Genomic DNA, 26,853 nt, shown 5'->3' with positions numbered 1-26,853 from the left:
CTGTAAGATTTTCTACTTCCCAGCAACCTGGGCAGCAGATGATGGACACTGTCTCTTTGTAGCTATAGGAGGCAGGAATCTCTTTTAAATACTCAATAAGGTGATCTGTGTAGTGTAGGAAGGTTGTGTGAAGTGGACTAAGAGGGCTGGAGGTTTCCTGTGTCTCATAGCTGCTGCTGTATGGCACTGGTGCCCTCAGGTCTGCAGCTGTGGCAGGTGTTGGCCATGCCATGCTCCAGTCGTGCTCACCTGCGCACTTCAAGGTGCTTGTAAGCCAGTCCAAACAAATTCACTGTCCTTCTCTTCCTGCTGCTGAAAAGCAGATGACACGTTTTCAGAGAGCAGTTTTCTTTGTGAGGCTTAGTAACAGGTAAATATTAGATCTAAACTTCAGAGGCTCTAATGGTTTTGTTTGATGTCCCCATAGGTATCGGAGCTTAAAACATTTCAACTATGATGTCTGTCAGAGCTGCTTCTTTTCTGGCCGTACAGCAAAGGGGCATAAATTGCATTACCCAATGGTGGAGTATTGTATACCTGTAAGTATTAATTTACAGACTGTTCCTAATGGATTGGTCTTGCATTATTTGAGATTGGAAATTTTTTTCATAGTATTTTGTCATCTAGTTGTCCTGCCAGGATTTCTTTTTCGTATGCTTACTAGGACCTGTCTTCTTGCCGTTCTCTTTGGAAGTGTCATCAGAGACTTTGCTAGTGCTGCTGATTTTATGTGGGTGGTGTTTGGATTCTGTAGAAATGGGTAGAAGTATCCACCTCTGTGATAACCTGAACGTCACTTATATTTTGTTAAAAACAAAGCTGGAATGTTAAATAGAATCACAGTACTTGTATACTTGCACATGCGCACACACACTATAAGGGTGAGAACATCAGAGCACAGGGACTTACTTTACTATTGCTATACCGTAGGGAAGAGAATTTAATGTTCTAGTAATGCACCTCAATCATTTTTAAAGGCGCGTGATCTTTGCTTTCAGGTCCAACATTTTGCTTGCTTCAAGAAAATGTGGCTGGAAATATCATGTTTCATTTTGCTGAGTAATTGGTACTTACTGGGCTATTTAAAAATTCAGACCAGAATGTAACTGGAGCAGGTGAAAAAAAGCTGATTTCCAGTAGTGTTACAGGATTCTGTGGGTCCTTTCATTAGCTAAAAATCTTTTGAGTTATTTGGCTGTCTTTTGGTGTAGCATTTGGGCTTATTACCTGTGTTTTTCCTCTCTTTTTCATTCAGTGTGTCTCAGATTCTATTAAGCAGTGTTGTCGCTTCATTACGATCAGAAGAAACAATTAGTTATGTTAATTTGTTTTCATTAATTGTATAACCTAGTGGTATGATTTGACTGATAAATTAGTATGCCAGGCTACATTCAGAAGAAATTTTTTGAAGTAGATTTGTTGGTTTTCAATCTGTTCTCATCTTTGTTATATTCTGTCACTGGTTTTCTCCTTCTGCCTCCTCTTTTCAGAGGTTATTTTCTGGTTTTGCTCTATACTGGTTTTGTGGTATGACATAGGCCCAGTTTTGTTCATACTCATGACTGTTCTAACCATCAAGATCTGGAGGTCTACACTGTTTTCCTTCCTTTATTAGACATAATGAACAATATAGTGATACCAGCTGTGTACTTGCCTCCTTAGCCAATGTAACCCAACAGTTTGAGATGTATTTTTCGTAGGTTTAATTTTCTTTTCTTTATGAAGTTCTCTCAAACCTCATTTTCACTTTATATCATGGTCATGAAACAGAAATGTTCTTTGTTAATACAAATAATATTTAGAAAATTCTGAAATGAAAGTGTAAGGTGTATCAACATAGATAACGCTGCTGGTCTGCAGAGTAAGATAGCCTTCCTGTTGCATTAGTCAAATACAGATTACATCTGGTACAGGGTGTGGTACTATTCCTAGGACAGGGTGGTATATTTCTGATGACTTCCAGGTTTTCTCTGAAGCAGCAGATTTGATATCTAGGAGAAATTTTCTGTTCCTATTAAACATGTTCATATTATTTAATGCAAGCCATTTCATTTATAGGTAAAGACTGTTGTACAGAAAAATATATTCTGGAAATGGCTGGAATCCCCACTATCCCTGGGACTAGGGACAGCTTATGTTATAGTAAAGACTTCCATTACCGCTGCAAAAGAATTTCGTTTTAAAGCAATATTAAGTGCCAAATAAGGTAACCTAAGCCAAAAGTCCCTTCTCTCCATGAAATATGGTAGAAATTAGGATATGGGATAATAAGGGGAATAAAATGACATTCCTGATTAAAATGGGTGAAGGAAGGTGAGTGTATGGAAGGTAAAGGACGGAAATTTGGGCAGTTTGAAGTAGAACAGAATAAAAGAGAGAGTATGTAATTTAGGTGATACACAAAATTAGAGGTCCAGTACTGACCATCATTAATCTGGAAGCTGAATATGGTAGTTGGCATTATTCTGGGGTCCTTCTGTAAGTACACTCTGCTAACCCCAATTCTGTAGAAACAAATGACCCAGAATGGACTTCTTATGAACAGACTTCTTAAACACCTGCTTGACTTCCATAATCAGTACCTACACGCCATACATTTTAAGTAATCTCATCTGCATTAGGTCAGGAATAAAGAATTTATTTTAAAAAAATACAGTGTTATTAATTATTACTATTTTTAATAATGCACTATGGTTCGTGTACTAATTTCTTGCTAAATCTCTCTACATAGTGAACTCATTTAAAGCAATGTAGCAGTAAAGAATTGCAATTGTTTGCAGTAGGATAGTAGAATAGCTTATATGTTTAAATGGAATAATGGCTGAAAAATAGCATAGAGCTGGGTCTGTGGGGAAAAAAATAAATAAAAAGGAGGTACAAAAGGCCAATGAGTAGTACCTTAGAATCCATTATATCACAGTACAGATAGCCTGAATAGGGAGAGTACATCTACCTTTTCAACCAAATTCAAAGGCTGTTGGTGTTAAAGTGTTACTTTTGTGGCTGGTGTTGCGGAGCAGAGCACAAATACATGTACTCATCAAACTGTGTTAGTAAAATCTAGCTTCTCTTTCGTTCTCAGTGTATATTAATAAATTAATGTTGAGAATACTGGCAATAATTAGGGGAAAAGTGCTTCCTTGGTTAATAAAGCTGACATTTAGAACTGGAGCTTAGTCAGACATGAGGGGAAGACCTTTTAATTGTCTTCAGGTAAGCAGTTCAGTCTAGGGAAGGAACAGATTTCTCAGAAGCTCAGTTACTTAAATTTAAAATAACTTGGACAATAGCTTAAGGATTCTGTTTTTAAAATCAAATTTGTAAGGAGACAATTCTCTGTTTTCATTAGTTTTGCAATATTTGCAGCAGGTGAGAATTCATTCTTAATTTCATAATAGGGCAATGTACATGAGATAGTTGTATAGTTATTGCATCCTAATCTGTAATGCCATTTAGTGTTCATCCTAGCTTGCAGTTTAGATTTCTTGATTCTGGATATGCAAAAATTCATAACGATGATTTCGGTTATGTCTTTTTTTCTTTCATTCAGGATTTATAGATGGGTAGGGTAAGGAACTGAAAACATTTTTGACTAAGTAGAAGAAATGCAAAGTCATTGTAGGGGTTTTTTTTCACCTTTAAACAGTCTTTTGCTGAAAAGATGGAGAAATAGGATTGTTAATGTAGAATTTTACACAGAGACATGTAAAAATTTTGTAAGATTTTCCTAGCATCTAACTCAGGAATACTCTTACATAAGTATCTACATGATTTACTTTTAACATTTTTTGGAAGAGAAATTCTGTCAGTGATGATACTTGTGTTATATTAGTGTGGCTTTCTGTACCAGTGGATCCTTTGAATTTCAGATGGAAATAGTTACTGCATCAGTTTTCTTTCTCCAAACTGTTTCTGCTTCACAGCTCCCATATTCCATACTAAAACCTTAAAAGCAACTTTTCTGAGGTAATGTACAAATATAAAATCAGCAGTTCTGAAAATTTTCTCATTGAAAGTAGTCTTACTCCCTGACCTCACTGAAAGTGTAATCAATTTTTGTAGTTCTGTTCCACTGCACTCACCTGGTACAGCACCTTATTTTGGGAACTGGTGGTTTGTTGTTTCTTTTTTTCTGTAGCCTTCCTATGTAACAGAATGGCAGCACAGGTTAACCCCTTCATCTTCAAGATGACCAGAATGTTCTTTTCCTGAAACAGCTAAGAACATGATAGGCAAGACATCAGAAATTTTTGGATGAATGATAGTTCACCCTAGACTGAATCTTTTTTTCCAGGCACAAGAAAGATTATCTGCACTAGTGCCTGTTAAGACTTCTCCTCTACATAAGTCATATGAAAATTTAATTGCTTCTGACATCCAGAGAAGACAGATACATTCCTGAACATTAAGCAGCCTCTAGTGTTTTATAAGCAAAGGACTGACATAAGTCAATGGTTTCATCTTGACCTGCTTATCAATGCACTAAGCATGACACCTCACTGTTATCCAAATGGGATTGTTCTGTGGGGAAGATGAAAGAAAGCAACAAGAAAGTTTGAATCTGGCTATTTCACATGCAGAACATCGCTTTCAGCTGTGAAGTTCAGACATTGCTCTTTGCCTTGAGAAGAATAGCTATCTGGTCTTTGATATCTAGCAGCTAGGCAATGTGCTTTCTGAGCAACTCTTAACAGTCACTCAGATAGCTGGCTTATGTGATCTCCTACCCTTTTGCAGCTTACTTTGTTAAATTCTGAGGTAAGTTAGTTACTAGTGAAATTACAGCTTGATTTCATTGGGATAAATTGAAATAAACATGCAATTTATAACCGGTCTCTCCTCTTGGTGAGAAATTGCTATGAAATGCCCCTGTTTGCAAGTAGTCACAGAAGGGTAATCCTCACAATGTTACACAGTGCAAACATCACTGGTATGGCGGTGGCAGCTGGGGCCAGCCATAAATACAATTATTATACCTTTAACCTAATTTTTGTGGTATCCTATCTCATGCTTCCGTCAAGGGTCGTGAGATGCTTTTTGGAAGTATGGGTGCTTTGTTGAATGGGGGTGGATGTATGCACTTAAACATATGTCTAAGTTATTGGTGAACTGCGTCCCTAAGTGTAATTTTTTTTTTTTTTTTTAAATGGAGGAATAAAATACCTGTTTCCTTACCCCACATGCTGTGCTGGGGATTTTCCCAGCCTCTCAGTGGTGTCTTGTTGACAGCTGCTTTAAGATGAAGCTATCATCATACCTGCACATATTCTAGCCCTTACAGTAAGTGAGTCTAACAATTTTAGTTTTCATCAAGAACAGTCAGGTTTATGGTACAGATTCTACAGAATGCTACAGAGAAATAAAATTATCGAGATGTAGAAAAGTGTGGGTTTTTCTTTTTTTTAAACTACAAACCTTAAAATTTACTAAAGCATTTGAAGAGTATCAAATTCAGGTTTCTCTACTAGGGCTACTATTGAAGAATAAAATAAAGTTTTTAAATGGCAGCAATGTTCTTTTATACTGTAAATTTTACATCATGGAGCATGTCTTATTATACAAAATGTATTTTCTTGGAACTTGCTGCTTATTGTGTGTATTGAGTGGTGTCTGTGTACATTGCTCTCCAGCTTCCTCATAACCCATGAATGTTAGCTGGGGTTAATGACAGCATTCATTAGTGATGTTCACATCTCTTCTGGGAATCAGCTTCTATGTGTATATTAGAACAGCTCTGGTTTTGTGTTGGATGTAGTATAAGAAAGGTAATTAACAGAATGATGAATTAGGTGCAGACTAGTCCTTTTACATAGGTTGGAACAATGAAAGGAATGGGAAATTTTTTGGGCTTTCATTACCACTATTATTTTTTATTTGAAAAAAGAATAATGAGAAATAAATCTAAATAAAAGTATGCATATATTATAAATATTATGTATTAACATATAATTCCTTGTATATATCTGTTTATTAAGATATTATTTAATTTAGAGCTTTCCGACTGATGTATTACATTTTTGGTAGTACTTTTACCCAGCAAACACTTGTTCTATTTCTAATACATTGAAAATATACACCGTTTTATTAGCCTACATATGAAAACTGTCTCAGCATATTTGGTTGTTTTTTTTTTTCTTTTTTCCACTGCTTTGTGTGTAAATGTCAGTTTCTGAAATTTGCATTCATTTAGAAGGAGTTTTATCTGGTTTTATTTGGTACACTTATGACCCCTTTTCTGCCTGGCTGGTATACTGAAAAGTGCTGATGCCAGTTTGTTGTTTGTTACAGATCTTCTCCTTGAGACCTTCCACTACAGACAGTTTTTTTAGTTAGTTATGTGTGCCAGACATGGCTCTTAGTTATTCCTTCCTGATCTTTGTCTTGTTCCAAGAACTGAGATTTTAAATTGAATTTAAAAGCATGGTCTTTTGGCTGAAATTTTCAGTGAATGAAAAGGCTTTTTTTTTTTTTTTTTTTCTTAAGTAGTCTTGTAACTACAGTGGCATTTGTGCTATTGACTTGTGTGGAAATAGTATGTCATGACGTAAGGAAGGGTGCAAGCTGCCTGTTGGTTTAAATCTAGTGCATAGGTTCTACACAACAGTGCTTGGCTATTCTTTTTCAAAAGTAAAATGTTATAGAACATCTCTCAAGGCATGATTTTGGATTGGATTGTGTAGTGTAGTTATATGGAAAAAAAAACACAGAAAAACTTCTAACAGTTGCTTCTTGGTTGTAGGTGAATAAAAAGAATTCATCCATATCTGTTCAAATTAGTATTTACTCTCCTCAGTCAGTACGTAGTTTTTCCAAGGAATTGGGTCAGGCTGTCATACCAAATAAAGAATATATCAGAGGAGAAGTTTGGCAGCTCAGAAGACATTTATTTATGCAATATGTAGGTGCTAAAACTTTAATTCCTTGGCCTTGGGACAGAGTTCCATCTGCTGGAGTTACTGTTGCATGAGAACGAGCAGCCCTTTGGGCTGCCTCTCGTTCCTTGTTCGAATGATGCAGTGATGGGAGCAGATGCTTTCTGTGAATTATTTTGTGGATTTATCTGTATTAAAATTTGAGGGTTCAAACACTTCTTAAATCCAAATTTGCTCAGTTTGTTGTTACTTGTGCGAGAAACCCTTACCAATATCAACTTGATTATCTACAATTTCTGTTGTTCGTCTGATCTGCATTACAGAGGTTTTTAACTGCTTATATTATATATACATTAAAATACGTAGCTGCATAGGAAGTATTTTTATTTTTTGACAGTAGAGAATACAATCAGAGAATGGTTTGCATGACCTGCACCTAGTCTTCTTTGTAGTATGTAGTGGAAAAAAATGCACAAAACTGAGAGGTCTTTCACTCTTTTATCCTTATGGGTCTTCATCCACTTTGGCATACTTTTATGTTAACAGGCTTCTCCCTAAGCAGAGTGTACAGAAATATAATCTACAGTTTGTTATGAAGTTTGGGCTGGAAATGTATAGAAGCTGTTGCAAATCTTCAGCTAATGCAGGAAATGAATAGCCACTTCTTCTTTACTGCATTTGCAGGAAGAAATGCTTAATTGTAACTGCTACATGTGATGGGCACTGAACATTCTGTTTAAGTGCTCAGTACATTCTGTAAGGACATAGACTTTAAAGGCATACTAGATGCTATTGTTTCTTTCTGCAGATCTCTTTATTGCCATTTTCACCTCGTATTTTATGCTTGCATGTTTTGATTGTATCTCTGCTTTTGTAGCAGAAGTTAACTGAATAGTATTACAAAAGCAGTGCTGCCATCATTGCTTCCAGTTAAATTGATTTTTTAAAAACAGTTGCATCAATTTTAATTCTGTTCTAAAGAACACAGTTTCATGTGGAAGTGAAGGATGGGGCTAAGCATTCCGTTTTGGAAGAGCAGCATCAGTGAGGACCAGTGAAAAAGCTGGTGGTGTGAGGTGAAGGGGAGCTGCTGGTTGTGGCTTGGAAATTTTGGCTTGAATATTCTTGTGGATAATTTTTGTATTAGTCTTATCCTGTGGTAATAAGGAAGTGACTGAATCTGTGAGTTTATTACTTCAAGCACCAGTTGTCCTTATCAGTCCTGCCTCTCTGACTGTGCCCTTGGAACAGTGCCTGTACAGTAGCTGTCACTTCATCTGTGGGTTTGTTGGGGTTTTTTTTGACTGTGGGATGATACAGATAGTGGCAGAGTCCTATAAGAAGAGATTTGGTAACTTGAGAAAATGGTCATGGAAAACTTGGCCGTTGCAGCAGAGAATGGTTTAGCTTGTACTGCTCCCATCTCATGATAAACTTTTGCAGTTTAGGCATAGAATAGGAGGCAGTGAGTATTTTGTGGCATTTTGTGGATATAGAGGGCTTTTAGCTTTTTTTCTCTATTATTTTAAACAAAGCCATTACTGTTAGCTGTATTTTTTTCAGCAGAGCTATTACAAGGCTTTTCTGCCTGTGGGGTGAGACACAAGCTTCATCTGTATAAATATCCTTTATATCCTGTGTAATAATCCCTAAAGATTGCTTTCAGTGGTTGAGTGTCCCCTTGTATCTGTGAAACTGATATGCCTTCTTGTGTGTGTCTTCTAAGATGAGTTATAAACGTTTAGCTTAAGACTTGAACTTGTTTCAGTTTTTCCTCTGATTTATAAAGCAATTGGTAAGTCCAATGCATTTATTGCTGGGAATTTTAAGCCACACTGTTTTGTTGTTTTTTTTTTTTTTTTCAGTAGAAGAGAATTTGTAAATGCATTACCATTATTATTGTACCGTATTTCAGAACACTAAAATGCAATTTTAGCATCAATAACATTTTGAAGTTCTTCCTTGTATCCTTTTTCAGGACAGTAGCAGCACTACTTTAGCAATGTTCAATTTAATTTATTTTAACTTTTTAAGACAACATCTGGGGAAGATGTCCGGGACTTCACAAAGGTGCTGAAGAATAAGTTCCGTTCAAAGAAGTATTTTGCAAAGCATCCCCGACTTGGCTACCTACCTGTGCAAACAGTTTTGGAGGGTGACAACCTGGAGACGTAAGCTTGATTATAGAGCCATTACTCCTGGGGTCATTGGCCTATTGCATTAAAAACAAAAAAAAAATGAAACCTGAGAAATAATTACAAGTAGTTATAGAGCCTTGTGCTGTATTATTTTCTACTATTTTTTTCATGTTATTTGCAGATCTTGCCTGTTTTTGAAAAAGTAACATATTTTATACTTGAATTTCTGTAAGTGATTTATCATAAAGCCATGGACTTTAACAGGTAATATTGGAGAGGGCTGAATAGCTGTTTTACAGAGAACACTTTTATAGCTTTGGGGAGACTGGGCTTTTGGAACTGCACTGCTTATTTGGTTATGTCGAAGTCCCTAGAGTTAAAAATTTCTGAGCTAATTATGTTCCTACAGGCTTCAGAAATATAGGTGGGCTAATAAAAGAGCACTTTCAGTGTCTCCACAGTATTACACATGGTGCTGGCAGAAATAACTTCACTTTATTTACTTACTGGGTAGTTGTCAGCAAAGGACACTCTTAAAAGAACAAATTAAGATGTGTTGACAAGGTGCTAGAAGTAGTTCCATGGATTGACTCTGCTTGACATCCTGGAGTCTGCGGTACTGCTGCATCCTCTGACGGAGCACCACTCAGCTAGCAGCAGCAGATGTGAAGCTTCAATGTACATGCTCTGCTTTCATGCAGCAGCCCAGTGCCAGTGTCCAGGCTTGCTGTTTTCATGACCAGAGGACTGTGCATTTTATTTACAAAAAGCAAAAAAAACTCTGCTCAGTGGTTTAAGAAGCAGGAGGAGGTAGTCTGAAAAGTGGCAGTATTGATGGTATTGCTTCTGAGGAAGCAACACACGTTCAGATGTTAAGATGTTGTTCACTGGGGCAGTCTTCAGCTGCCACCAACACAGGAGAGCGAAGCTGCCTTGATGTGATCAAAGTTTGTCAATGGTGCCAGAAATTGGAATGCCAAAACTGTAATCACAGGTCAGCATAAAACTCTCTTGGTCCAGCCATGTGGGAAATATACAGATAAATTGCCAGCATCATGCTGAGGAAACTGTTAGTATTGGTTCTCTTCCCTGCAGGTGGCAAAACTCATTAATACGTTCCTTTAAGTAAAATAAAGAAAAGAAAAATAAATCACCAACACCCTAAATAGTTGCTCAGGTGTCAGAATATAAGACAATATGTATTTACTTCTGATCATTTTTATGCAGAAGGAAAGTAAGCATTAGTAATTTTGACTTCTGGTAGTTTTTTTTGTTTTGGTGGTGGTGCCATATGTTCCCCCCCTTCCCCCCACCTTTTATTTTATATGTATTTTCTAGTTAGTTTAAAATGAAAGCTCTGATACTTCAGCAGAATTTGAATGAACCAATTATGGTTGATTGAACTGTAGTTCAATCAATAACACTGATTCTTTTTTTTTTTTCTTTTTATAAATTGATTTTTATTTAACAAAATGTCATATTTTGGCTTTCCATGATACACAGCAGTATCTATTGCTGTCTTTTTTCTACATCAATTGTTGCACAATTCAGATAACCTGGATGGGTTGCTGGTTAATATATTTTGTGTTTCTCCTGCTTCCTTTTGCTTAAATGACACAAAAGTTTTTGTTTCATAGTTTCTTTCTCTCTCTTTTTGTCTTCCTTACAGTCCTATCACTCTCATCAGTATGTGGCCAGAGCAATATGAGTGAGTATGCAGAACCCCTTTAGGAGAGCTTAGTATACTGGTTGTTTTCTTTTAGCTCAGTTACAACTACTCTGATGTGCATGAGCTCTAGGGCATGGCTGATCCAAAGCAATAATCCCCTTGGCAATACTGTGAATTTATTTATTTGTCATCAGTCTAACTTGCTTTAAAAATAATGTTGTTGATATCATGAATTGCTTTAGACACCACTAATTTTTTTTTAATTTTTTTTTTTTTTTTTTTTTAAATTAGTCCTTCCCAGTCTCCACAGCTGTTTCATGATGACACACACTCCAGGATAGAGCAGTATGCTACTAGGTAAGAGATGCACACTTTGTCAGCAGTACACTGCATTTTGTGATTGATTTCTGCAGATTTCAATATACTCTACTGACTGGACATTATTTATTAAAAAGACATCATTCTTTATACTCCGAAGTAAGGCAAATGTTTTTAAATTCTGAATACAGTCATATTCAATGTAAAACTTGCATTAACTCCATTATGTCATACAGAATGGAAAATCTTGCAGAATTACTGTGTGATCTTTCTAAAATGTGCTGTTTTCCCTTTGTTTCTTCATTTTTAGCCTTTGAAATGAACTGAACTTGTTGGATATATAGTTTTTCCCTGTAGGATTTTAGATCCAGGGTTTCATTTTTTTTCTGTGATAGGTGGACACTATCCATTACCATTGACTTTTAGCAAAATATATAATAACGACAGATGTTTTACGTTCTGGATTTTATGGGGTCACCCTAGTCACCCTTTCATGATAAAGTGTCTTATTATGCCAAGTTCATCTCAATGCTTCTGTGTTTTGCTGAACTCTATTCTCTACATTCAGAGATGGTGGTAGTTAAGCACTAACCAGATGTACCCTCTCAAAAATAAGTAACACCACCCAACTTTTAGACAGCAAAGAAGTTAATCCATATTACTATAGGAATGGACAGGATTTTGCTTTGGGTGTTTTTATTGTTGTATCTGATCTCCACAACTAATAAACAGTGTTAAATTTTCAGCGCTTTAAATAAAACTTCAGAACTTATGTTTAAGTTAACCAAATTCTTATCTAAGGGTGCCATAAGAAAGCTTCAAAGCAGTTTGTTAAATACCTAGGATATCCAACGCATGATCTTTGCAGTAAGGGAAAAATAGGGCAGAAACTAATGCTGAAGGGCTACCTATTTTCAGCCTCAACTATTTTTTTCCTCCCAACAATGAAGATTTTGATCCTTTATTAGTAGCGTAGTACATTGTCAAAGTTGTAGTGCTTTTCAATTAGTTAGAATGTGTTATTCATATAAACCACACAATATATCTTTGATTCTTTGAAAGTTAGGCCATGCTGTAGTCAATTAAAACTCATGGAGCAAACAAATACGACCTCTCTAGAAAGTTGTGAAAGTTGTTGAAAGATTAATATCAAAAATTTTCATTAGAGACTTAAGGATGCTGACGTAATCAGCATTGCAAAGGTATCTTATAGGCATGTTACTCACCCTGAACCAGATCTGAGGTGCCTCAGAGTAGAGATAACATGAGTGTCTCTAGTCACTTAGGAGCTCGCCCTTCCCTTCAGGGGACGTGTTGGAGCACAACATCCCCCACCCAGCCATGGTGAGACAAGACGATCAAGACAACTTTATTCTGTTTCTGCTTTTCTTTGTCCTCCTTCAACCCTGAGGAATATTAGTGAATATACAGATGGGCAAGTTTGCTCCCTGCTAAACGAAGACACCAGAATTCCCATTTCTTCAGGGCCTTGCACACTGCTTTCAAAAAGAAGCTTGATGCCTATAATAATGCATAATGTCATATTTCATAAAAACATTCAGGGATGTGGTGCTCAAGGGACATGGCTTAGTGGTGACCTGGCAGTGCTGGGTTAACAGGTCTACTTGATGATCTTAAAGGTCTCTTCCAACCAGAATGAATCTATGATTCTATAACACACTTGCAAAAATATATATGAAATTAAGATAATTCTACAGTAAAAGAAATAGATTTATTTGGTGCAGTCCAATATATATGTACAGAATTGAGTGTTCCTAGATTTTTACGTATATGCCTTAAGTATATAAGATGTATCTTTCCTAGAAACTTAAGTAGACAGAAGATACCTGCTGTGATATTAAAGATCTTTACGGCCTTATAGAGGGAATATATTGATCCAATCCTTTCCTTCCAAAACAAGGAACCGTAGACAATGACTGCCTGTAATTAGAGTGGTCTTCATGTTGTTTTCTGGGACTTGTCCATCCACAGTGTGATGTTGTTTGCCAAGCGTAATTTCAGATGTTGCATGTGCTATACTTAAAGAGTATTCATCCTCTTTTGTTAGACCAGCTTTATAAAATTCAAATAGAAAACCATCTGTGAAAACATCTCTTTAACTAATTTTACCATGAGAGTTGTGGTGGTGCTAACGATAATTACACTAGAGATAGAAAATACTCTTGTTCTTTGTTGTTTGGCAAGTAGAATTAGTTAATCATAGCACAAGTTTCTCGTTAAAGTCCTCTGGATTTATAGGGTTTTGTCACAAAATCTAGGAGTTTATTCCTGTTCACGTATTCCAAGACTGCCAGTGTCTTAAGCTTTTTTTAAGTAGAATTGATCTTCACACTGCCTCTGTTCAAACTGTGCAGCATGTTCTCTGAAAGTCATGGTCTTTCCCTGCCTTTCAGGCTCGCCCAGATGGAGAGGACCAATGGCTCATTCCTCACGGACAGCAGCTCCACCACAGGAAGCGTGTAAGTAAATCATACTCGCTAAGGCTGACAGGAACTTTGGTTATAGATATATGATACAATCTCCATAAATTGTAAGACAGGTCTTGGTCCCAGAGAAAGTAGATATTAACTGTGATTTCAAGGATGCCTGCATAAGTTTCATCATTCAGGTAACAACTGTAGAAATTTGTAATGTTGTAAGGGAACTCTATAGTTGTCATCCATTCTGCTTCAAAAGTGTGAATAGCTCATGCAAACTGAAAAAAAGTCACAGCTCTATCGGTTCTGGTTTGTATTCTTTTTCTGATTTTATCATACTACAAAGGAAATCCTTCTATGTTGCAGTGGACAAGGGAGTGAGTCAAAAGATTGTGCTAACTGGCAGGACAGTTCTTTCAATGAAATAAAATTGTCTGTGTTTGAAGGTGGTGCAGAGCCTGAACAATGTTGTTACTTCTTGTTTATATTTCAGTATTTCAGTTGGTGAGGTTTTTTGTGATTTTTTGTTTTGTTTTGTTTGGTGTTTGTTAGGCATGTTTTGTCGGGCTTTTTTTTTTCCCTTTGCTTTATTTTTTTTTGTTGTTTTTATGTGTGTCACTATTATGGTAAAAACCTTCATTAAAACACAGTGATGAACTTGGAAAGCATAGAAACCTTTGAATTACTGATGAATTAAATTTTTTTCAGTGTAAAAATATATGAATGTTTTAACCTCACAGTATAAATGATTCTGTTCATTAAATCAGTGTAGTAAGACTCTGACTCTTAATTTATTAATGAATGTCATTAGCGTTTTTAAAGATGAAGCAGAAATAGTTCTTGTTCAACTTTAGTTGGAAAATACTATTGCTTTTCAATATTTCCATTTACTGTTTTAAAATCTTATAATTATATTATCTTACCTCTGAATGCAAATTGAGATTAAAATACTATGCTTCAGAGAAGCATATGTGACCACCTTTAAATGTTTCCTCTTTCCTGCTTAATTAACTCTATTTACATACCTAATAAAACTTTTTTCATGCATAACTGTTTTCATGTATTTCTGTCATTGGTGTGCTCACCAGCGAGAGAGATACAGCCAAAATGCTCCCTTTTGATTTCCCTTCCAAAAAAAACCTAAAGAGCCAAATATACTGTTATTTGGCAGGAAGCTGAAAACTTGAAAGCAGCTAAATGCTCATACACTTAATTGAGTTGTTTATTTTGCCATTAATGAGTCTACTCATACACAAAGACCAAACAACCGTCCATCCCAATAGTAAAAGGGGGTGTATATGCTTAATTTTTACTGGCAAACTAGCTGTTGATTTGAATGCAGTTTCCCTGCTCACCTATAAAAATGATCCTTATTTTAAGGAAAAGAATTAACATTGTGAATTTTTGTACCAAGGTGTGAGAGGGACCTCTGAATTTCGATCTTATGTTGTCAGAAGAGGGCTGTTACAGAAACAATATACAGAGATTTAGAGGCCAAAGAGGACAAGAAAGTAACCTTCTACCCAATGGCACCTTCTGTTTTATGTGCAGATAATAATGCATGCTTTCACTAAGGTAAATAATGAAGTAATCACAAAATTCTGAAGGACTGCAGTTTAAAGTTAAACAATTATCATAGAATCATTTAGGTTGGAAAAGACCCTTAAGATCATTGAATCCAACCATAAACCTAATGTTGTCAAGTCCACCACTAAACCATATTCTTAAATGCCATGTCTGCATGTCTTTTAAATACCTGTAGGGATGATGGCTCAACCACTTCCCTGAGCAGCCTGTTCCAGTGCTTGACAATCCTTTTGGTAAAGAAATTTTTCCACAGTTCTACAAAGTTACAAATTTGGATTCTAGTCTTATTGTTTAAATGCACGTAGAAGTGAGCATGGTGTAATCATTCTGTATAGACTGAATCTGAAAAAACAATCTGAAATTTGGTTGCACATTTTTTCAGCTCAGATGTTGCTGCTGTAAACCCATCTGAGAAAAATCTCATTTTCTTATGGTATTCTTTCAAACATTCAGGTGGTGACTATTAATTTGGAAATCAAATTCTCTGCTTCTCATAGTTGGATTTCTGTTCTCTGATCTTATTTTTATTAGTCCTCAAGAGTCCTTCAGTTTACTGTGAACCTAAAACAAAGGCATTGAGGTGCTTAACATTGGAAGGTTACTGCTTTGGTCTTCTCAAGTTCACAAGCTCATCAATAATACTTTTAACACTCTTCATGCTCCACAGAGCATGTGTAAGAAGTCTTCTACATTTGAATGACAGTAAGAGAACATCTGCATCAGTTAAACATCATAAGGTGTTTTTGGGGGGGAAGATTTTGCGATATGCCATTTGATTAAGAAAACTTTCTTCAAGGAAATTTCTTCATTTTTAACCAATCCATTGTCTTGAATATCATTATGACTTCTTCTCTGTCCCTAACTAAGCTTTTCTAACCCTCCCTTCCTCTAAAGGTATGTGAATTCCATTAAAAACCACATTTTCCTCCATTGGAAAAATATTTGTAGATAGGAAAAAAAAGTCATAGTCTCTACTGTAGTCAAGTCCAGCTTCTTAAACATTCTAATGCTCTCATGCATGAGTTTTCTGGAATAAATATGTTGAATAAAAATATGTTTCCTTCATGTCATTTTCTCCATACATTAGGGAGTTCTGAATGTTCAGACTAGACAGTTGTGATGAATTTTCTTTGGCTTTAATTCATGTAAACAGATTTGTATCTTTGAAGCAAACTGGTCTCTTCACTTGTGAAGATGAGCATAAGGAAAAAATTGTCTTTATATCAAAGAATTATAAATAATGCCCCTAATAAAAAGATATGCCTCACAATTTGAAAAATCATGGTGTAGCAAAATGGAAAGACAAAAAAAAAGTTAGGAAAATAGGACAAGAATCGCTTATTCCTGTAGTGTACAAAATATCCTAACTAGCCCATACTGAAGTTAACTGTACTGGACATAGTATGAATACTTTCTATTTAAATGTAACTGTTTAATAGCTGTTTTATGATTAATGCCTTTACTGCCACTTATCTTCATGTCTGCAGGACTGTTGATGCCACCTCAGGCTCAGCTGAAGGCAGAGTTGGGACATATCTGAAATTGTATTTGTTAGGGGGCTGTGCACTCAGGTGCAGGACTAGGAACAAGCAATGAAGGTGGTGGTACCTTTAGCTGGCACTGCCACTCAACGTGTCCTAAGTCAAAGTGCAGCCTCACTATATGATACCTGAGTACTTTGACATTAATTAAGTGGTTAAAAGGCATCTTGTCACAAAGCAATATTGATTCCATGTAATGATAAAATTAAGAGAAGAACAAGTAAGTTAAAACTAAAGCATTTTGGAGTACCTTCTAGAACCTTATTCTAATACTTCTCATAGCATCAGGAAGTCCAGGTACACTTTATTTGGACTAGAATGCATAGGATTTAGTATGAAAGCCACAGGAAAAATTAAAATTATCAATGAAGGAGGTTCACAAATACCCACACATTACTATCAGAAATCTAATTTTACAGTTAGTTTTCTTAATTGGGTAAAATAATAAACCGATGAAAAGAAACTGTCAGGAAATCTGAATTTTTCTTTCCACAGCATCATCTCAATGCAAGAGAAGTTATATGCAACATTACTTGGCTCTTGGTTCCTTCATGCATAATGCATGTTTTGGAATAGACCTCTTGAAGATACATATCCACAAAGAGAATAGGATATTTCAAAGGCTGTTTTCTCTGCGTTTACTTGTTGGGGTGCTTTTTTCCTTTGGGATGTACTTCTTTCAAGTGTGACTTCCTGGGACACTATTTTTACTGCTTTCTTACTATGGTGAAATGCTAAAAAGGAGATACAGTGCCTGCTTTTGAAGGCCTTTGTGTACTTCTAGTTTTTCCTCAAAGCACATGGGGTCTTCAGGAGAATAACCACCAAGAAATGATGAGGGATTTATTGTGATGTTATGCTTTTATTTTGGTTATTGATTACCATCTCCAAAAAATTCTGCATGAGAGAGTCCCAGATTCTCAAAATGAAAGTTGCTTGGCAGAGACCATGTGTAACTTTCTTATATTGTAGATTATTTTGAAGCCCTGCCCTGGGGCTGCTGTGCTACTGATGAGTTTGTCTTAATTACAGTCATGAGGTTTGTTAGTGCAGGTTCAAGGTTCTGGTTTTTTGAACTCGTAGTTTTGCAAGACAGACCAGAGGTGGGAACACATGGTAAAAATATTCTTTTCTTTCCAGATAATTATTTTATCAGGCACTTCCTTCAGCATGTGAAAAAGCCTGCTGTCAGTTGCAACGTGTAATGCCTGAAAAAAGACTGGTCAATATTCACAGTCTGTCCTATACAGTTTCTGAGACTCTGAACCAGTGGGAGAGGAGGGAAATGAAATTTTCCCTGTTCTGAAAAACCAAGAGTCCAAAATATAAAATCAGCTGTATTTAACTGTGTTGATCTTACCTGCTGGACCACAATACAGTCAAAAGTATATAAGCATTTACTGTGTAAACTCTCTCTTTAAGGGGTTTATAAGTTTCATTAAAAATGACGTTACAGCTAACGCAAAATCTTGGCAAAATCTTCAGATTTAACAAATTCAAATAAATATAAAAAAAATCCATCCTTACAGAGACCTTTTAAAAAAAAAATATGCATTTCAGATGACCTACATTGTCGTTTATAAACTAATTCATCATCTTCAAACATAGACAGCAACTTTTTGATGCCTAATTATAATAACCAGACTAAACTACTTGATTACATGAACTTTTTTGGACAACATCAAAGCCTCTGCACAAAACAAGGCTGTATGAATAGTTACACAGTATCACTGAAATGAAGATGTAAACAGTGTTTTGAAACATGGATGATAAAGCTGTGTTCCCTCTCTGGCCTGCTTTAATACTCGGATCCTGTACTTGTTGAAGGTGTGACATTGAGTGTCCAGCACTCAGAGCTTAGTGCAGCTGTGTTGGTTGCAGTGAGGGGACTCTGCATGTCTTGCAGGGCAGTAGAAGCCCTGTTATGTACCACAGTGTTTGAAGCCCCCAGAAGGGTTACATCACTTCAGCAAAAGTTTAGTTGTAAGGGGTGAGATTTTTTTTATCAAGATGGTTAAAGGGTGAAGAAGTACCCTGAGGTTTTCATTATCGCATTAGGACCTGATCCAAGCTCCATTAACTGCATTAGCCTTTGTTTTGGTGTTAACTAGACTAATGCAAAATAGCAAAGTGAGTGATGATGGGTTTCCCTGAGATCACTGAAGTGGTGGAGAAGAAAAAGCAGTTACAGGCTTTTTTCTTTAGGTAAGGAATGAAAAGGAGCACTGTGTTGTTTCATTTTTAGCTAACACTGTCAGATATTCCCTGTATTTTTGAAAGACTTAAATGCACATATAACACCAATTATATTTTATTTATATAGTTCTTTTTAATACAAATGGGCATGGGAAGATCCATATTCTTGTTTCTTCTCATTAATACATTACTGATTACAGCCAAGACAGAGAAGAAATAAATGAAGGTACATTGTTTCCTTTTAAACTTTTGACTCTTTGTTTAAAGTGGAAGAACTCACTAATTATTTTCCTTTTTTGATTTTACATATAAACTTTCTGCAAACCAATAGTTCATCAGAAAAGATAAGATGAAGGAAAGGGATATACAACCAAAGCTCTATGGAAAGATCTCTTCATACATCACTGTTTTTATCCTTCATATCATAAATGAACTTATGTGGAGTAGAATGCCATGAACAGATAGAACTGTCACAGGCTATATTTTTCACTGGATAAAAATTTGGCTGGATGGCCAGGCCCAGAGAGTGGTGGTGAATGGAGTCCAGTTGGAGGCTAGTCACAAGTGGCATACCCCAGAGCTCAGTATTGGTACTTTAATATTCTTATTAATGATCTGAATGAGGGGATCAAGAGCATCTTCAGTAAGTTTGCAGATGATACCGAATTAGGTGGGTGTGTTGATCTGCCTGAAATTAGAGACACTCTACAGAGGGTTTTGGAGAGGCTACCTCAATGAGCTGAGGCCAGTGGTATGAGGTTCAACAAGGCCAAATGCCAGATCCTGCATTTGGGTCACAACAACCCCAGGCAATGCTACAGGCCTGGGGAGGAGTGGCTGGAAAGCTGCCCAGCAGAAAAGGACCTGAGGGTGTTGGTCAACAGCCATCTGAATAAGAGCCAAAAGTGTGCCCAGGTGGCCAAGAAGGCCAACAATATTCTGGCTTGTATCAGAAATAGTGTGGTCAGCAGGATGAGGGAAGCGATTGTCCCCTTGTACTTCGCACTGGTGAGGCCACATCTCTAGTACTGTGTTCAGTTTTGGACCCCTCATTACTAAGAAAGACATCAAGGTGCTGGAGCATGTCCACAGAAAGGAATGGATCTGGTGGAGGATATAGAGCACAAGTTTTATGAGGAGCAGCTAAGGGATCTGGGGTTGTTTAGCCTGAAGAAAGGGAGGCTGAGGGGAGACCCTGCTGCTCTCTCTGACTACCTGAAAGGAGGCTGTAGAGAGGTGGGGATTGTGTCTTTTCCCAAGTAACAAGTAATAGAATAAAAGGAAATGGCCTGAAATTGTACCACAGGATTGGATTTTAGGAAAAAATTCTTCATGGAAGGGGTTGTCAAGCACTGGAACAGGCTGCCCAGGGAAGTGGTGGAGTCACCATCCCTGGAGGTATTTAAAAGGCATGTAGATGTGGTACTTAGGTAAATGGTTTAGTGGTGACCTGGCTGTGCTGGCTTAACAGTTGGACTTAATGATCTTAAAGGTCTTTTCCAACCAGAACTGTTTCTTCCAAGGTATGTATGTTTCTGAATAACAGGTTTTATTATTCATTCAAATGACATCGTATATTTGGACCTCTTGTGATGAAAGGTGTTAAATTGTCTAACAGGAAATTTTTAAAAGCCCCTTGAAAAGCTCCATTGCACTTTTACTTGGAAAGGTATTAGTTTGTATATAATGAACTTCCTATTTTTTCTTTATTTGTGTTGTTTTATTGCTCTAGAGAGGATGAGCATGCCCTTATCCAGCAGTATTGTCAGACACTGGGAGGAGAGTCGCCTGTGAGTCAGCCACAGAGTCCTGCTCAGATACTCAAGTCAGTGGAAAAAGAAGAGCGAGGGGAGCTGGAGCGCATCATTGCTGACCTTGAGGAAGAGCAAAGGTCTCATAATCATCTTACTTGGTGTCTAAATTGTCACCTCACTGTTGTTTGATCTGTGTGTGTCCTATGCATACATGTTGGAGATGATATGAGATGGACCTAGGAGTCGTAATTTTAGGGGGGGAAAAAAAGAAAAAAAAATCAATGAAGGTATATGTCATGCATGGCCTGACTGTTGTGTGGGTCTGTGATATAATACTGTAGTTTCACCTCTACTTTATTGGTTTATATTTTTTCCAATAAACTACAAGTCAAGATATTGCCTTTGTATGAGCCACTGTGTTCTTACTTGGAGGTGACGATAACATCGTTTGATCTAAGGAAGTTTTTGATTTTAATTTGTTTGCTTAAATCATCATTCTCCTCTTTTCAATATACCAGAAATCTCCAGATAGAATACGAGCAACTAAAGGAGCAACACCTCCAGAGAGGAATAAACCCTCTTGCATCACCTCCTGACTCTGTTGTGTCACCCCAGCATGCTTCTGAAGATGCTGAGCTCATTGCTGAAGCTAAACTCCTGAGGCAACATAAAGGTCGCCTGGAAGCAAGAATGCAAATATTGGAAGATCACAATAAACAACTGGAGTCTCAGCTTCACCGGCTACGGCAGCTACTTGAGCAGGTAGATGTACACTGATGTCTTTCCTCTGTGTCTTTTCTGCACAATGGATTTCTTAGTGGAACAAAGGCATTGGAATTTTACTGCAGATGTTTTCACCACACTATTTTAGTCTGTTGCACTCGGTCGTTTCTGGCATGAAGAGCTATTTTTTCCTACCCTCTAGTGAAAGTCAAATGAGGCCAAGATGATTTCAAGTACTGGAGTGATCATGGTAACTTTTGAAACACTGAGAATAACACAAACAAAGCAATAGTTTTTCATGAAGTAAAAAGCAAAGGTGAGAAAATATATACCCTATTCCAAGTAGTGGTGCCATTTGCACCCTGTAATTGACTTCGGTTTTCCAATCTGTCCTTAAATAATTTATTTGATGTCATGGTTAGTCACTGAAACCATTCTCAGCATGGCAAAGACAGATGGCCAAAGTTACATTTAAAATGCAAAGGAGCAATCAATTATATTAAAATCTTGTTCTTCTTGAGTAGCATATTTAGACCAATAAGCTAGAGCAAAATTGTCTATGCACAAATGAATGCTGAAGGCAAGAACCTTTTGGCAAATGTCAGCAGGGTTTCTTTGTTGAGAAAGAAGTGTTGTTTTTGAAGTCAGCGTCCATATGCCTAGATTATAAAATCAGCAGTAATATCTACAGGGTCTTGTTACGAGATGTACTATATCATATGTGGAAGCTTGAATGATGGAAAAAATATTTGGATTAATGTTTTTTCTTAACTAATTAGATGTGGATCAGAGTACAGTAAGGCAAATGATTGCTGTCTTCCACGAGTCTGGTAGGCACCTGTACATAGTGGAAGATTTTACTAAGCCAGGAAACAGACTGCATAAACCAGGTATCAAAATGGCATAAGTTACTGCTCTAGATGGTATTCTAATTATGGTGTTATTTCCTGTTTGCTTGTTTCACTGCCTGTATTTGTCATTTTTCTAGGCAGTTTTGACTGAATAGCATTAAGATGCATCTGTTCCAATTGCTTCCCTACCCCTCTAGCAGAATATTTTTGTTGTTGTTATTGTTATTCTAGCATCTTTAATCAGTATTTGAGTAGCTTAAATATTTAACAGAGAAGATAACAACTGGTGCAACTGTTAACAATAAATCCTGAACTAAGTATCTTGAGAACTATGGCCAATACTAGGTGTCTCAGAGAAAGGTTTAATATTTGCAAAGAAACAGCTCTAGATTAGAAATGCAGTTTTGTGAAACCCACAGTCACTTTCAGCTTAGTGTTTAAAGCTTTCATCCTTTAAAACGTTCCTTTTTTTTTTTTCTTAACATGGTTGTGGATGATATTGTAATTTTTTTTAATCTTTTCAGTATCTTTATAACATTCTTAGTAAGAGCTTTAGGCTATACATGTGTGTTGTGATAAAGTGAGCAAGTGGAGGGGCAGTAGTTTCTTCTTATCAGTTCTGCCTTTGGATTTTTTCTGGACATTCAGCAGCTTGTAGTTTCTGATAGGATAAGGTAGAACACAGTTGACCTTTTTCAGTATTTCTGATCATTTACACCTCATTTGCTATATACTGTTTTTCTTTTAATTCCTGCCTGAAATGTGCCTCTGTGAGAGTCATGCTGTGTTTCTGATTGTTGCAAGTATTGTTTCCTAAGCTGTTCCTTTCTCCTCTTTTAATGAAAAGGCTAGTACAAAGTCAAGTATATGCAAAGGTCTATATATCTGAGAGTTTTCAATATGCCTTTCTATTTGCAACCTTACTTTATTTAGTGGGGTTTTTGTTTGTCTGCCACTAAGCAGATACTTTGCAAGCTGCCTCCAAGGATGCTGAAGCTACTACCCTGAAGAGGTTTCAGAAATTGTAAATAATTCAAGTTTTTTAGTAGATGTTATTTGAAACTTCTTTATTTTGGCAATAATACAGTGTTGAAGCAGCACTGAATCCCATTACTGCCCCTTTAACTTTCTGAAAAAATGACCACTCTTCAGCATTTTTGTTTCTCTGTCCCCTTGGCCATTACTGTCTGTGAAAGGCTTTACCTCTTTCACTGCTTGGAGAAGGACTTTATCAGAAGCCACTTGAGGATCTAAGTGTATTTATTTGTTTCTTTTGTGTTTAGTGGCTACCACAATTATTTTTTAGTGGATATAAGGAATACTTTTTCTCATTAGTGACATGGGCAATTTGCCAGAAAGATTCTCGTAAGTTCTAATGTCAAAATATGTAACAACTTGGTAATTCCTGTCATAATATTTACTAGTATTAAAAGACACAACAGTTTTAGAGCAATTTCTTTGCCATGACTGGCATTTCATGCCATGTCCATTTCTCTCTTCTGACAAAAGTGAATCTCTCCATTTCTCTTCTCCACTCAGCCCCCTGACTGTTGTTTGGGTTAATAACTCGCCACTGAATCTAAAATACTGGGACTTGTTCCTCTAAAATAACTTTCCTGGAGTAACTGTTTAATTTAGATGAGAGCATTCTAGGACATTCTTTAGAGAGCACCTTCAGCAGAAATACGCATGCATCCTCATTACACATTTGCCTACTTCAGGTCACAACTCTGAGGTTAACATGCTATTTTTATTTTAGCAAGCCCAAAGGATTGGTAGTTGTCACACAGTGTTGTCATTTTTGTCTGCCTGATTGATGATAGTGCCAAAGAGGAAGGTGAAACAGAAGTGGCATGTGACAACTTCGATACCAACATGTTAATCATACAGGGAAAAAAAATAAAGAATCAATTTTCATTTTTCTTTCTTCAACCCTTTTAGATAGTGCATGTGCAAAGTAAAAGACCTAGTATGAAGGGCATTTAAAGTCTGTTTGGATTTTTCTCTGCTTATCTCAGCTGCTAAGTAGAGATTTCATATGGGATTTGGTATTAAAGTTAATGGGAGCTAAAATCATCTGTGACTTGGTATATGATCAGACTCTTAAGACAGTAAACAGGGACTGCAGCTCCCCCTCCAACTGAAAACAGAGGGTCTTTCTCAAGAGAGCAGAGGAGATTTTGTTTCTTTTGTAGCTGGGAGGAGTAAGTCTGGAACAAGAAGAAGCATCTGTAATGGATATGGTAAGGGAATTGGCTGTTTTGAGGTTCCCTGTGGTCCAGAGGTTGGAGGGGAGGCTTTCTGATTTGTTTTAGGTTTTACCAAAAGCAACAGAAGTCAGTGGAAGAACGAGTGAATCTTATCAATCCTTTAAGCCACAGAACACTTCAGGCTCTTCTTCGGCAGAGACTCCAGACAGAGACGCAGTGAAATAAGACACTGTAGATCAAAAACAGTTAAAATAAATATCTCCTTTGAAATGCTTTAGAAACTTGCTTCAGTAATGCAGAAAAAAATTCCCTCAAATTCAGAATTTTCTGGAGAAGAATGCATCTGTCCCTTTGTATCTTTATTTGGTTTTGCATAACAGGAAGTTTGAAAACTCACAGAAACTGGAGCTGGAAACTTCCCTGTCATCCCTATTAGAGGTATGCTTGGTATCCCTGCTTTTATTTATTCAGGAAGAAGGAGGAGGAATATGGTAACATCTAGGGCCATTTTCTAATAGTTTCTCCTTAAGGGTTGTCTGCTGGGTTGTTTTGAGTAAGAATGCATAAACTTTGTGATGCTGAAGGGGGCTGATGATGGAAGCGATTAAATTTTGTAGGTGTTATGCAAGCGAGGTCAAGTATAACATGATTTTCTACACATTTTTCTAAGTTTCTCTCCCAGAAAAACTGTTACAGCTGTGTGTATCTAACATTTCCCAGTATCTGATTATTATATTAGGGCATTTATGCCACTACCAGAACCCTCCACTTTCTGCTCCAAACCCCATTCTTCATCTGCTTAGCTGTATTGTCCTGATTTTGGAAGAAGAGGAGATGGAGTTGTTTTAGCTTTTTCAGAATCACAGAACATTAGGGGTTGGAAGGGACCTCAAAAGATCATCTAGTCCAACCCCCCTGCTAGAGGAGGACCACTTAAATATCAGGTCACACAAGAATGCATCCAGACGGGTTTTAATTTCTCCAGAGAAGACTCCACAACTTCTCTGGGCAGCTCGTTCCAGTGCTCTGTCACCCACACTGTGAAAAAGGTTTTCCTTATGTTCACCCAAAACCTCCTATGATCCAGCTTGTACCCACTTTCCTGTTATTGCAGTCACTGGAACTATGTAAAGTAACAGTATATTTAAATTAAAACTAAGTCACCAGACATTGATTAGAAGGGGATGTGAGTTGTGGTGGGTTTTTTGTTTTGGTTTGGTTTTGTTTCATTTTGGTGGGTGTTTTGTTTTGTTTTTCTTAAATCCAACTGCAGTATTTCATTCTGACTTCTGCAGTAATTCAAACATCATTGTAAAGTATTCCAAATATGTCTTGTTTCTTCTCAGTTTATCCACTGTTAGAGTCCTCATGCTCTGCAGGATCTTTTTGTCCTTTGCAATAGCACTCCTATGTCATACTAAATAACCTCCACTACTAACTCATCATTTCAGTTATAGGTATCTCCTTTCTATCCTAATTAATCTTGACTTTGCAGTGCCCCACTCTCCTTGATCTAGTCTATGTGTAGCTGTAGCTGCAATTTCCTATCAATTCAAGCACCTTCTTCCACCCTCTGTCATCTCTGCACCATTTGTCCACCATTACTGCTTGAAGGAGAACAGAGATCCAGACTTATATCCAGGTGCAAGTTTGCATTTTGGATGATTCAAATTCCCCCTGTCCATCTCTTTTTGAGGTGGGCAAGCAGCCTCTCTGCCACTGGAGTTAGCCTTGTTGTTCTGCACTGAAGTAACTCTTAACCCTTGGAGACTTTGCTTCGTCTCTCTACCATCCTAGCTCTAACTTCATCTTGAACAGAGGTTTTTGGCTATACAGAATTACCTGCAGTTAGTTACCCCAGGACTGACCTATTTAGAGTCACCATAATCCTTTGACCTAGGCCATGTAGCTGGGTTGAAGCCTGATACTGAATAGTAAATTACTTAATTACTTGATAGGCATTCACTGTTCATAGGAGAGCCTTGAAAGTAAAATCCTTGGCTTACTTGAAAACATTTCAATTTTTCTCTGTCTTCTATATGCAGAGCAATATTTCTTGATTTATTCTTTTAGTCAAAGCTGGAAGTTGGCATTGTCATGCTGAAAGAGAGATAAGATTTGGAGGAGAAAAAAAAGATTTGCTGAGTGCTCAAGGGAACATTTCCTTCTATTTCTCACCACTGTGTATAGAAGAAAAAGAATCTTTTTCATTATTCAACAATCTTAGATCTTGTTGAAGGTGATTTTTTTTTTTTTTTTTTTTTTCTGAACTGGAACTTTTCTCAGAAAAATTGAATGTTGCATTTAAGGCTGTGAGCTGCAAAGGAGCAAAGTAGTGCACAAATTAACTGCCATTCTGTATTACCTCTTTGCATTGAGTCTCACAGGTGTTCTAGGTACTTGTTCCATCTCAGTTTCAAAAAGCTCTTAAAAGTAGTGATATTTTTTATTGCTTATGTATCTGCTTTTGACAGATTTACTTCAATAATCTGGTCTTTTGGAAGAGAGCTGTTTTTATCTTCAGAAAGATAAATGATAGGGGCAACCATTTCAGCT

At 36.9% G+C, this 26,853-nt stretch overlaps 1 protein-coding gene across 1 annotated transcript in view; it reads left to right on the top strand.

Annotated features, from left to right (window-relative positions):
* LOC103773417 (utrophin-like) overlaps positions 1-26,853 on the top strand; it is a gene marked incomplete at its 5' end in the record, with an annotated part of 260,165 nt that overhangs the window by 226,526 nt on the left and 6,786 nt on the right. The window contains 7 exon segments of the mRNA XM_008940784.1: positions 428-539; positions 8,907-9,043; positions 10,680-10,718; positions 10,971-11,036; positions 13,412-13,477; positions 20,492-20,650; positions 21,032-21,275. Of these exon segments, the coding sequence (XP_008939032.1) occupies positions 428-539; positions 8,907-9,043; positions 10,680-10,718; positions 10,971-11,036; positions 13,412-13,477; positions 20,492-20,650; positions 21,032-21,275 (823 nt within the window).

This window comes from Merops nubicus, unplaced genomic scaffold (genome assembly GCF_000691845.1).
Source record: "Merops nubicus isolate BGI_N331 unplaced genomic scaffold, ASM69184v1 scaffold875, whole genome shotgun sequence".
Classification (NCBI taxonomy): Eukaryota; Metazoa; Chordata; class Aves; order Coraciiformes; family Meropidae; genus Merops; species Merops nubicus.
Note: the sequence above shows the minus strand (reverse complement) of the source record. Positions and strands in the feature narration are given on the sequence as shown.